Source organism: Neofelis nebulosa, chromosome 10, assembly GCF_028018385.1.
Source record: "Neofelis nebulosa isolate mNeoNeb1 chromosome 10, mNeoNeb1.pri, whole genome shotgun sequence".
Classification (NCBI taxonomy): domain Eukaryota; kingdom Metazoa; phylum Chordata; class Mammalia; order Carnivora; family Felidae; genus Neofelis; species Neofelis nebulosa.
In genome coordinates, this window is record NC_080791.1 from 59,582,642 (window position 1) to 59,595,979 (window position 13,338).

The window sequence follows — 13,338 nt, forward strand, 5'->3', positions numbered from 1 at the left end:
CAGCCTCTTGTTTGCTTCAGCTGGTGTTTCTGCCTCCGGCAGCTGGGACGTCAAACAATTTGCTGCTAATTGTTTAGACAAACAAAATAGAGTTTCTTGCTGTGAGAGTTCTGAATCAGGTCAAATAAAGACTAGTGCTATGAATGGGACTCTTCAAGGGAGCTTACAGATAGATCAAACGGTGACAGTTCTCTAGGGATGGGGCTGTTTGGGGAGTTCCACACCCATGCTGCCCCCTCTAGTGGCTGCTAGGCCACTGTTTTTCAAAGCTAGTGTAGTTGTGAGACTGCGGATTTGTGGAGCTCCTGTGGAGTTGGGGAGAGGAGGATGGGGAAGAAGCCGGTCAAAATTCACTGTTCCTACTGACATTCGACCATTTTTCTTAAACAAATTCTCCTTCGATTTTTGAAAGCCTTGGTTTCCAGACTCCTAAAAACTTGATTTTGACAATTTTTACCAGTATTATTGCTTTTATGGAGAAGCAGATTTTCAGATGTCTTTACTCCGCCATTCCAGAAGTGCTTCTTCAGACTACTTGTACTTTAAGAAGTATCAATGTTTAGATGCTATGGTCACTCATAAGAAAAATGGTCTTTGAGGGGCACCTGTGTGGCTCAGTCGGGTTAAGTGTCTGACTCTTGATCTCAGCTCAGGTTTTGATCTCTGGATAGTAAGTTCAAGCCCCATGTTGGGCTCCACACTGGGAGTGGAGCCTACTTAAAAAAAAGAAAAAGCGAAATGGTCTTTGAGTATACAGTCTATACTTAACATGAAGAAATAAAAGTTATTTTGGTGTGTTTTCTCCTTATAGCACAGCTTAAGTCCTTGCATAATGTGAAAGTGAACTTTCACTTCTTAGAAAGCATGTTAAGTTTTCACGACTCACATTATCCATCCCCTTGGGTCAAGAGAGAACAGAAAACATTAGGGTTCCTCACTTCTGGAGAAGTTAACATTTTTAATGTTCTAAAATATAAAATTATAAAATATAATGTTCTTATTAATAACACGACTGAGGCTGAGGTTATTTCCTGACAACACTTTTTTTTTCTGTTTCCCTTATGCACGATCAGCCCCTAAATTCAGAATAACAAAATTATCAAGGCATCTTTTACACCAAAATCATCTTGATGCTTCCCTGGAAGCTGTTAGAATACACAAAAAATTTGCTTTCTCACTGCCTGGCACTCAGAAGGAAAGGCTACAAGGAGGGATGCTAAAAATAATTCGGTATGGTCGGTATGCTCCATGTTTTTAAAATTAGCTATCAGTATTCTAAAGAGCTGCCTTGGGGCACCTGGGTGACTCAGTCAGTTGAGCACCACCTCTTAGTTTTCACTCTGGTCATGATCTCACGGTTTGTACGATTGAGCCCCCACTTGGGGCTCTGTGCTGACAGTGTGGAGCCTGCTTGGGATTTTCTCTCTCCCTCTTTCTCTCTGCCCCTCTCTGCTCACATGCTCACTCGCTCTCTCCCTCTCAAAACAAACAAACAAACAAACAAACAAACAAACAAACAAAATCTGCCTTGTTCATCATGTCCATAATGTAGAGAAAGATGTCAAAGCCAAGAGAGGAGCTCATCCTTTCCAGAAGACTTTTCTACAGGGTGAAGTTTGTGGCTGTGAATGGTCAGTGACTGCGAACTTTCCCAAATTGGTAAAAACATACTCATGTTCACATGCAAGGGCTTGCATGATGCCTATCAACAAATTTATTTCCAAGATCATTTTATGCCTTCGTTTAAAATAACTTTTTATTATCGATAGTAAGTTTGGTGTACATCTTACACAATAGACTGTAAGGCCCTCAAGATTTCTAAATATATCCACTGTCCATATCACCCAGAGCTCAAGGCAAGTAAGGAAGGACAAATAGAATCATCAAAAATAAGTTGGTTGCAAAGGTAACTCTCCTTCCCCAGATCCTAATAATATTTCCTCTTCAGAGTAGCCATCAACTGAGACTTCATGAAATGCAGCAGTCACCAGTAGCTTCATGCTCTGTTGTCTTTCTCCTCGATGAAGCTTCTCTCTTTCACTCTGATATTGGACATCAGTAGGTCTCTAGATCATTCGGTCCTGCCAACAAGGAGGTTCTATTCTCTCCTTTTGTTTTCCCAAAGATTCTGCCATACTTGACAGGAGAACAGACTCATGGGTCTGACATCACCACCATAGCTGACCCTTGGACAGTGCAACCCATTGGAGCTGTGAGGCTTGAGGTTTCCAGAAAAATTTCAGTCCTAAAACAGAAGACTTCTATGGAGGGAGAAGCTAGCCCACAGACAAGAAGCAGGAATATTTTTAACGGAATTAGTGAAATTGAGAAGGCAATATGGTTGTGGCTGTTGTGTTGGTATTTTTGGTAATGTGCTTCATGATCTTTTTTTCATTAGTCATATGATGTAGCCCTTTTTCTCTCCTGGCTCTGGTTTCTAACCCTCAATTTAATAGACCATACTTGTGCCAACTGGAATAAACCCTTTCTCTAAAAAAAACCCTTGGTCAATGGGCCACACTCCTAAATATCTCTACTGGTACTGTCCATACCACACCAAGCACAGAGTCCCTCCTTGATTGCTGCATTTTCCCAACCAGTCTCTCAAAGTTTTGTTGTTTTTGATTTTAAAGAGCAGGTGGGGCTTCTGGGTGGCTCAGTCGGTTAAGCGTCTGACTTCGGCTCAGGTCATGATCTCACAGCTCATGAATTCCAGCCCTGCACTGGGCTCTGTGCTGACAGCTCAGAGCCTAGAGCCTGCTTTGTATTCTGTGTCTCCCTCTCTCTCTGCCCCTCACCTGCTCGTACTCTCTCTCTCTCAAAAATAAATAAACATTAAAAATTTTTAAATAAAAATAAAGAGCACATGAATGGGGGAGAGGGGCAGAGGGAGAGAGAGAGAATCTAATGTGGGGCTCCATCCCACAACCCTGTGATCATGACCTGAGCCCAAATCAAGAATCAGACACACAACCAACTGAGCCACTGAAGCACCTCATCTCTCAAAGTTTATGATGGGATCGAGTTTGGCTCAGATGATAGATTTTTATGGAGCCAGATTCTGAATTCCTCAGAATCTGTCACCTCATGAACACACCCCACAGAAATTTAGAATCATTTAAGATCCTCTATATGCTACCATTGCAGGGGAGAGTATCATATAGGTAATCATTCACTCTTTTACAGATCGTAAAATTTACTTATTTAAAGTTTACAAATATTTTGCCAAGTGGTACAACCTCACCATAAATGAGTTTTAGAAAATTTTCATGCCCCCTCATGTCCATTTATAATTAATCTTGGTTCCCAAATCCCAGCCCTAGGCAACCACTAATCTACTTTGTCTCTATAAATTTGCCTTTTCTGGAATTTTCATACAAATGGAGTTTCACTTAACATAGTGTTTTTAAGGTTCATCATGACATTAGCATGTGTCAGTAGTTTGTTACTTTTTATTGCTGAATAATATTCCATTGTATGGGTAAAATAAATTTTGTCTATACATTGTCTGGTTGATAGACATTTAGGTTATTTTAAGTCTTGACCTATTCTGAATAATGCTTCTTTTTTTTAATGCTTATTTATTTATTTTGAGAGAGATAGAGCATGAGCAAGGGAGGGGCAGAGAGAAAGGGACACAGAGAATCCCAAGCAGGCTCCACACTATCAGCACAGAGTGTAATGCGGGGCCCAAACACATGAACTGTGAGATCATGACCCTACCCAGATCAAGAGTCGGACGCTCGACTGACTGAGTCACCCAGGCACTCCTCTGAATAATGCTTCTATGAACATTCACATACAAGTGTTTATGTGGATGTATATTTTCATTTCTCTTGGGTAGATGCTTAGAAGTAGAATTGCTGAGTTGTAAGGCAGTCTTACCTGTAACTGTTTTTGAAACTGCCACACAGTTCTCCAAAAGACAGCACCATTTTACCTCTCTTTCAACAATGTATCAGAGTTCCAATTTCTCCACATCCTTGCCAACATTTGTTATTGCCTTTTTTACTATAAACATTCTAGTGGGTATGAAATGGTATCTTATTGTGGTTTTAATTTACATCTTTCTAATGACTAATGAATGGTATCGAGCATCTTTTCACATTCTTATTAGCCATTTGTGTAACTTCTTTGATGAAATGTCTGTTCATTCTATTGCCCATTATTTGATTGAGTTGTTTGTTTTCTAACTATTGAGTGGTAAGCATTATTTATATATTATGGATACAAATCCTTTATCAGATATGTGTTTTCCAGATATTTCCTCCAGTCTGTAACTTGTCTTTTAATTTTCTTGAAAAAATTGTTAAAATGTTTATTTATTTTTGAGAGACAGAGAGAGACAGAGCGTGAGTGGGGGAGGGGCAGAGAGACGGAGACACAGAATCCGAAGTAGATTCCAGGCTCTGAGCTGTCAGCACAGAGCCCAATGTGGGGCTCAAACTCACAAGCCGTGAGATCATGACCTGAGCCAAGGTCGGACTCTCAACCGACTGAGCCACCCAGGAGCTCCAGTTTTCTAAATGATATATTTTGAAGTGCAGAGGTCTTGGAATTTTGATGATATCCAGTTTATCAGTTTTTTCAGTCATACAGTTTTTTTCAGTCATAGACTACTTTTGGTCCAACAGAACACAGTCCATCTTAAAAAGAAAGAAAGATGGGAATGCAAGCTGGTGCAGCCACTCTGGAAAACAATATGGAGGTTCCTCAAAAAACTAAAAATAGAACTACCCTATGACCCAGCAATTGCACTACTAGGCATTTATCCAGGGGGTACAGGAGTGCTGTTTTGAAGGGGCACACGCACCCCAATGTTTACAGCAGTACTATCAACAATAGACAAAATATGGAAAGAGCCCAAATGTCCATCGATGGATGAATGGATAAAGAAGATGTGGTGTGTGTATATATGTATATGTATACACACACACACACACACACACACACACACACACAAAGTGGAGTATTACTCAGCAATCAAAAAGAATGAAATCTTGCCATTTGCAACTACGTGGATGGAACTGGAGGGTATTATGCTAAGTGAAATTAGTCAGAGAAAGACACAAATCATATGACTTCACTCATAAGAGGACTTTAAGAGACAAAACAGATGAACATAAGGGAAGGGAAACACAAATAATATAAAAACAGAGAGGGGGACAAAACATAAGAGACTCTGAAACATGGAGAACAAACTGAGGGTTACTGGAGGGGTTGTGGGAGAGGGGATGGGCTAAATGGGTAAGGGGCATTAAGGAATCTACTCCTGAAATCATTGTTGCACTATATGCTAACTAATTTGGATGTAAATTAAAAAAAAAATAAAACAAGTTAAAATAGAAAGAAAGAAAGAAAGAAAGAAAGAAAGAAAGAAAGAAAAAATACACTGTCCATCTTAGAATAGGTAGAAGCTTTTTTTTTTTTTTAAGATTTTTTTTCTTTAAATAGTCTCTACACCCAACATAGGGCCAGAACTGATGACCCTGAGATCAAGAGTTGCATGCTCCACTGACTGAGCCAGCCAGGCGGCCCAGTAGAAGTTTATTTTTTTTTCAATGTTTTATTTTTGAGACAGAGAGAGACAGAGCATGAGCAGGGGAGGGGCAGAGAGAGAGGGAGACACAGAATCTGAAGCAGGGTCCAGGCTCCGAGCTGTCAGCACAGAGCCCGACACGGGGTTTAAACTCACAGAGTGTGAGATCATGACCTGAGCTGAAGTCAGACACTCAACCGACTGAGCCACCCAGGCACCCCTAGAAGTTTTAATCTAAGAAATCTTTGCCTAACGCAACGTCTGTTAACTATTCTCTTGTTTTCTTCTAGAAATTTTGTTTTAGCTGTCACAGTTAAAAAGACTTCTTTTTTAACATTTATTTTTGAGAGACAGAGAGAGAGTGCAAGTGAGGGAGGGGCAGACAGAGAGGGAGACAGAATCTAAAGCAGGCTCCTGGCTCTGAACTGTCAGCCCAGAGCCCAACATGGAGCTCTGCCTCATGAAGGGCAAGATCATGACCTGAGCTGAAGTTGTACACTTAACCACTAAGCCACCCAGGTGACCCTTGGCTGTCACATTTAAGTCTATGATCTTTTTGAGTTAATTTTCTGTATATGGTATGACTTGAAGGTCATACCATAAGTTCACCTTTTTGTGTGTGGATAATCAGTTGTCCCAACACATTTGTTGAACAGACTATCCTTTCCCCCCGATGAATTGCCTTAGCACCTTTGTCAAATATCAATTAAATATAAATATAAGGATTTATTTCTGGACTCTCAGTTCTGATCCATTAATCTCTATGTCAATCCTTATGCCAGTACCGCTGCTGAGGAGATCTTAATATGGAAAATTATTAATACATTCTGCAAGCTAATGACTCCTCAGAACTTGAGAATGGCAACTCCAGAAAGTGGGACTCAGACAAGTATTCTTATACATGGTTCAGAAACAGCACAATAAGCTTTTAATAAGGCATGTTGGCTTGAAGTGATACCGATCTTAAATTTCACTCATTCTTTTTTTTTTTTTTTTTAAGATTTATTTATTTTTAAGAGAGAGCTCAAGCAGGAAAGGGACAGAGAGAGGTGGGGACAGAAGAGCTGAAACAGTCTCCACACTAACACCAGTGAGCCCAATGCGGGGCTTGAACTCGTGAGTGGTGAGATCACAACCTGAGCCTAAGTCAGATGCTCAACCAACTGAGCCACCCAGGTGCCCCAAATTTCACTCATTCTAACACATCTATAAATAAGTTGCATTTGTAAATAGTATCATTGGTTCCATATTAAATGTAATACATCAGTTGGCCTTGTTTGCAAGACTACCTAGGATGGTGGCCAGTGGAACGCTCCACTTTTCATGTTGATGTAGTTCTTTGCATAGGGTTCAAAGGGCTGGTTCTCTTTCTTACCTGAATCAAGCTGAAAAATTAAATTTGTAACCACGACCATGCCAGAAACATAAACTGACCATAACATTACAAGTTGGTAGGTCTTTTGACAAACATTCTGCTCCCCCTCTCCTTCCAAGAACTTGTTAGCATTGTATTTTCCTCGCCTCCTGGAAGTTAGTCATGGCAATGACTTGATGTGGCCATCAAAATTAGTGATGGGTGGAAGTTTTGTAAGCCTGTAGAGAATTCACCAAGCTTCCTATTCCTGTCTCATGGAAGTGTACGATGAGATGGAGCCTCCCTCAACCTTGGGAATCCCTGAGTGCCATGCAGAAATCCCCCCCTCCCCAACCCTGCTTAACCCACATTAAACTCTGTGGCTTGAATAAGAAATGTTAGTTGTGCCAGGGAGATATTTGAGATGTTACTGTAACATAGCCTAGCTTATTATTTTTTTTAACCTAGCTTATTATAACTGCTACAACCTATGCTTAATGTGAAAACACTGCCTAAAAGTCTGTCAAATTATTGGTTTGGAACCTGATCTAGGAGCTAGGTTTGGGTTCCATTCCTGGCTCTGCTAGACCAGCTCAAGCGCACAAGTCTGGTTAAGCATGAGGTCCATTATCCCTTCAAGATACACATATTTACCCAGTCTGCAGGGGAAAGAATTTATTCTCAAGAGTCAGATTGCCTGAGTTGGAATCTCAGCTTTTATGCAGGGGACAGTTTTAGCCATATTTCTTAATTTATGTGGCCATTTCCACATATGTACAAGGCACACAACAGTCTATATACCCTATAGGAATAAATGTAAAGTATTTAGGATAGTGCCTGGTAGATAGTGCTTTGTGGGTGTTAGCTGTTGGTGAGGAATGGCTCTTGCTGAACCTCTTCACCTCTACCCAGCCATACATCCAGAACATGCCAGGCACACCCATTCCTCTCTCTTCTATTGGAAAGCTGAGCACGGAGCAGAATAGTCAACCTTGGGGGGGGGGACATAGGTCCAATTCAAATTCTAAAATTCTGAGCCTTGGGGCGCCTGGGTGGCTCAGTTGGCTGAGCGTCCTACTTCGGCTCAGGTCATGATCTCGAGGTGCGTGAGTTCGAGCCCCGCATCGGGCTCTGTGCTGACAGCTCAGAGCCTGGAGCCTGCTTCAGATTCTGTGTCTCCCTATCTCTGCCCCTCCCCCACCCATGCTCTCTCTCTCTCTCTCTCTCTCTCTCTCTGTGAAAAATAAACTTAAAAAAATAACATAACATAACATAACATAAAATAAAATAAAATTCTGGGCCTGGCTCTAGATTAGAGCTGTAACAAAAAATGAAATTGAGAGCTATGAATATGTCCTAGGTTATAAGCGCAGTTAAACATCTAGAAAGTTCATAGTAAGTTTCAGAACTTGGAACTGACCAAGTCTAACTGGCTTCAATCAGCGGGAACCTGAAAGCAAAAGTCACATTCCCATTTCACACCCAAAGAATTCACTTAATACATGTTAGGTGTCTGGTTTATTCAAACGTGGGTCAGAGCCCCACCCCCATCCAAGGAACAGGAAGTGAATAGCAGGGAGCTATGGGGCTGAACAGGGCAGGGCTGTGCAGGTATCACAAGGTAAAAGGAGCTCAGCTGAGGAGCCAGAGGTGCAGCATAGGGACCAGGCTGAGCAGGAGAAGCCCAATCCCATGGGGCATGGCCCCAGCACTCATGGCCAAGGCATAGAACCTGGCCACCTCCTCGTTGGGGTTGCCCTGGGCCGGGTCGAACCACATCTGGATGCAGCGGCCGCTCCCTCGGCTGTAGTTGCTGAGTTTGTAGGAGCGGCTCCAGATTTCACTGCACAGAGCAGCAGGTGTGGGGAAATAGAAATGGAAGTGGTGGCAGGCAGCTCCCACTGGGCACCGGTTATGCCCTGTAGGGAAGATGGAAGACCTTTAGCCACTGGGCGCAGAACTAACTTTGTTTCCGCCAATCTCACAGCCCCAATATGCCAGCTCCACACCCCACACCTCTGCCTCCAAATCTCTCCCTCCCTGACCTGCCCAGGCCCTCACCTGAGCTCCAGTCCCAGCCCTTGTGCCAGTTGCTCTTGCAGGTGTAGGACGTGCGACAGTCCTCCCACCATTGCTGACAGTCCTCCTTGCACAGGGGCACGTTCAGGATGCGTTCTTTGCGCCAGCTCTGGTTCACCTGGGAGAGGTGAGTGGAGAAAAAGGTCTCAGGTTCAAAATTCTCGGCAGCTCTGCCCTGAAGAGAGAGCTGGAGAGGCAGCCCGAGGAGTTGTCTGGGAGGCTCAGGTCCTCTGCAAAGTTGGGGGTCCAGGGGAGGACACTCATACCTGCTGGATCCAGGGCCCCAGGTTGGGGGAGCACTCATAGAGGCAGGTGTCCTGGATGAAGTGCTGTTTGCAGGCGGGTGCCATCTGTCCACAGTGGTCCCAGTTGAATCTGTACAGGTAGGAAATGTCCTTATGGGCTTCCCGGCTGGTGTTGGCAAAGCAGCAGGAATTCTTCTTCCAGGGGCTGCACTGGGTGGGGGAGACACAGGCACTAACTCCCATGCCTGGCACAGCCACAGTATTCCCATGTGCAGCCTCTCCCCCTTTAGTCTTTTTTAAATCATTTTTTTATTTTTTTAATGTTTAGTTATTTACTTGGGGGTGGGAGAGAGAAAGAGAGAGAGAGAGAGAGAGAGAAGGAGAGAGGGAGAGAGAGAAAATCCCAAGCAGGCTCTGCGCTGTCAGTACAGAGACTGACATTGGGCTTGATCCCATGAACTATGAGATCATAACCTGAGCTGAAATCAAGAGTCCTACACTTGACTCACTGAGCTACCAAGACTCCTCCCTCTTTTATCCCCTAACACAGTCAATCTTTCAGAGAAATACTTGCCACTGGGGGACCCTCTTTGGGGGAAGTGCAGCCATTATAAAATTCAATAATCCAAATCTCTATTGAGCTCCTACTTACTCTAACCCAGAAGGTAGAGACATAACAATGAAAACTCATCAACTGCTTTGGAAAGAGATTAAGCAGGGGAGAGGGATGGGGAAGGGCAGTTTTCTAGACTTGTCAGACAAGCCTCATTTAGAAGGTGACAAAAACCCAGAGGTGAGGAGGCAAGCTAAATAAATTGGAACCTCAGAATAGATCTAATTACATAAATACTCAAAACAGTGAATGAATGAAAACCCATAGTTTAGAATTCAGTTTAAAAGCAAAATATTAAAATGTGCTCTTTAGGGGCGCCTGGGTGGTTTAGTTGCTTAAGTGACTGACTTTGGCTCAGGTCAGGATCTCACGGTTTGTGAGTTCGAGCCCTGCATGGGGCTCTGTGCTGGCAGCACAGAACCTGCTTTGGATTCTGTGTCTCCCCCTCTCTCTGCCCCTCCTCTGCTCATGCTCTATCTCTGTCTCTGTCTCTCTCAAAAATAAATAAGATAAACATTGTTTTAAAAAGCTTAAAAAACCACAATAAAAACAAAAAAAAGTGCACTTTAAAAGAAGTTAAAATCAAGGCTGCTCAAAGTATGCAAGTTACACCATCACTTAGCTGCAGGCTCAGTGATTCTGAGCAAGCACTAACTGGGGACTGTGATCATTATCTGCTACTGAGGTCAAAATGAACATTTACAGGGGCGCCTGGGTGGCTCGGTCGGTTAAGCGTCCGACTTCGGCTCAGGTCATGATCTCGCGGCCCGTGAGTTCGAGCCCCGAGTCGGGGTCTGGGCTGACGGCTCGGAGCCTGGAGCCTGTTTCCAATTCTGTGTCTCCCTCTCTCTCAGCCCCTCCCCCGTTCATGCTCTGCCTCTCTCTGTCTCAAAAATAAATAAACGTTAAAAAAAAAAAAGGGGGGTTGTGACAAAATAATTTTCATAGAAAAGAGACCTCAGGTCCAACAAAAAGGTCAAGAGCCCCAGTGGAAATGATTGCTAGATGCATGAATCAATGTGCCTCACACCCAGCCTCAAGACCGTGAGAAATCTACTTTTCTCGAGCTGTTTGGGGCTGGAGGGAAAGAAACCACAATGTGTTGTGTGCACTTGCTGCTCTCAGATTCTTGGGTCAGTTCCTGTCTAAACTCTGAAATCAAAATCAGCCCATGGGTCTGATGTGTCTGACGGGTCTCTCCTGTGTCATTTCCCAGGCTCCTCTCTGGACGTGCTTCCTGATCTGTGTAACGCGGAAACCCAACAACCAAGGAGCTGAGGTGCTGGCATTGTACTGGCGACACTGGGCACACAGTATGTGGTAAGCCAGTAGTTGCCCGCATTAGTGCAAACTCAAAGTCTCTCAGGTCGCCTTCCTACCTCCACCATGGAAAGGGTTTGATGCTTCTATCTCTGGCTGCCCTCTTCCTGAGTCAGCACCTCCCCACCTCGGATCACCCCTCCGCCCACCTGCTCATGCAGCTCGTCTTCTGGGCTTGGCTTTTCCTTGTGGTGCTTGGCATCCATACAGACATTGAGAAGCTCAGTCCTGGGCCGGGCTGCCCACACTGCAGCCACCCCCGCCAGAAGGAGCAGCAACTCTGTTGTCACCAGCTGGGCCATGTCAGTGTCTGAAGGAAGACCTGTGGTCAGTGGCACCAAGGAAAGCAGAGGTGGGGCCTCCAGGTGTGTGGGAACAGCCCCAGGTGGGTGGAGCCTCCAAGAAGCCTGGGCCGGGTCATGCCCCACCCCTACCCCTGTCTTCATAGCCTCAGGGAGGGGTGGGATCAGACACCGCCCTCTGGGACAGTCCTTGCTAGTGTCATTAGTGACTTCTCCAGGTGGACAGGAGGATCAAATGATGAAACTAAGGGATGGGGTTTGGGCAAAATGAAGAAATAGCCGGGAGATTGCCATAGGTCCACAGTCTTGTTTGAAATCCTTGGAGGCAAGTGTTTCAGAATTTCAAGTATTTAGGATTTTGTAAAAGTAATACAATTCACCTGCACGCAACAGTCAAGCATACATTCTGTGCTGAAATAGCTACACTGGTGGGAGAAATAAAAACTATAATAACCTCACATTAATTTTCAGGTCAGATTTTGACACCAAATGACTTCGTGCAAACTTTGACGATAACCTCAGTTTTGGAGCTCCAGATAAGCCGCAGACCTAAGTTTAAAACAAGACAACAAAACCCAGCCCCAGTTCCAGCCCTTCCCAGCCTCATCATTTGGCCTCTCCTGGAGATCCTGCACCACGGGGAATGTCCCAGGGCACAGAGGGCTGTGGGCAGCCAGCTGGACAGCCTCCGGGGCCTTGGGGAGGTTCCTGCCCCCGACCACAGAGCTGGCCTCCCTTTGGCTTTCGTTAGCACCTGAATCCTCTGAATTCAGACACTGAACTTTGGGAGGGAACTGACCGTTCCTTCACCCCACCGGTCACCAGGCGCCTGGGCTCTCCTAAAGTTTGGCATTCGTTTCCCATGGCTCCCAAAGCACACACGCCCCTCTGCTCAAAGTTGCCTTGTCTCCACACTGCCTTGCCCTCCCCGCCCTGTCCTGTGGAGCTCAGGCAGCTTCCTTGGCCTCCTGGACGGGACCTGAGCTGGGTGGCCTCCAGGCTGACTGCCTGGCAGGGCTTGGGAAACCTGGAATTGAATTCCTACCTCCCCTCTCCTCCTCGCCCCTCACCTTTCCACAATCCAATATTCTGCTGCTCTATTTACTCCAGTGTTTATTCATTCTCTCACTTGGTAATTCATTCATTCCAGGACCCAATCATCCTTCTAATGACCCAATCACTCACTGATTGGGTCACAAGACAAATCAGTACTCTCAGGAGCACCAGGTGACTCTTTGGGTCAGGCTCTTTGGGGAAACACGGTCTAGCAGTTTAGAGCACAGTTCTCAGCCCTAACACACCACCTCTGGCTTGACCTTGGGGGAAAATAACTCAAATTATCTTGAGCTTTAGCGTCCTCATCTGAGCACTAAATGTAGGGGAGAAACCCCTAACAAATGAGAGTCAGCTGGGCACGGATTGTGTCATCAGTTGGCTCAGGCTGAGGGATGTGCCCCACCTACCATAATAGAGACCCCCCCCCCCAAGATTGATACAGGCCCCTCGATTCCAGAGCTCCTTCAGCTTTGTCCCTTGCACCTTCGCTGTGCTGAGGCTTTCATGGGGGCCGCTGATGGGGAGTACTAGGGAGGCCTGGGTGGAGGCTGAGAAGGCCCTTCCCCAGGCTTGGTGGGCCCCACCTGGTCGGTCAGTAGTTTTTCTTGCTGTGGTGGTTGCTCTCTAGAGTCAGAGCTCTCTTCTCCCTGCAACCTATGCTCTCTGCAAGTTGCTCTCCACATTCCTAGTCTCAGCTTCAGATACTGGTGCAGCTATGCCCCCACCAACCACCATCACCCTGAACACACACAACCCAGGGCCCCAGACGTGAAGCGCTAAGAACCCAGCACTGTGCTGAAAGGTAAAAGTCCGCTGGTTCTAGTTCGGTA

General features: G+C 45.0%; 1 protein-coding gene and 1 long non-coding RNA gene across 5 annotated transcripts in view; one reads left to right on the forward strand and one right to left on the reverse strand.

Moving 5' to 3' along the window:
* LOC131487310 (uncharacterized) overlaps window positions 1-12,556 on the forward strand; it is a 34,040-nt gene extending 21,484 nt beyond the window's left edge. For all 4 annotated transcript variants that reach the window (XR_009249705.1, XR_009249703.1, XR_009249704.1 and 1 more), the window contains 2 exons: window positions 11,047-11,515; window positions 11,924-12,556. This is a non-coding gene — a long non-coding RNA (uncharacterized LOC131487310). The remainder of the gene's footprint in view (window positions 1-11,046; window positions 11,516-11,923) is intronic.
* On the reverse strand, window positions 8,395-11,452 carry LOC131487308 (folate receptor alpha-like). The gene is made up of 4 exons (XM_058687890.1): window positions 11,300-11,452; window positions 9,239-9,427; window positions 8,955-9,090; window positions 8,395-8,812 (listed from the first exon to the last, which is right to left on the reverse strand). The coding sequence occupies exons 1-4, from the start codon at window positions 11,450-11,452 to the stop codon at window positions 8,526-8,528; spliced, it is 765 nt and encodes a 254-aa protein (XP_058543873.1). The 3' UTR covers window positions 8,395-8,525.
* Window positions 12,557-13,338: the final 782 nt, after the last annotated feature.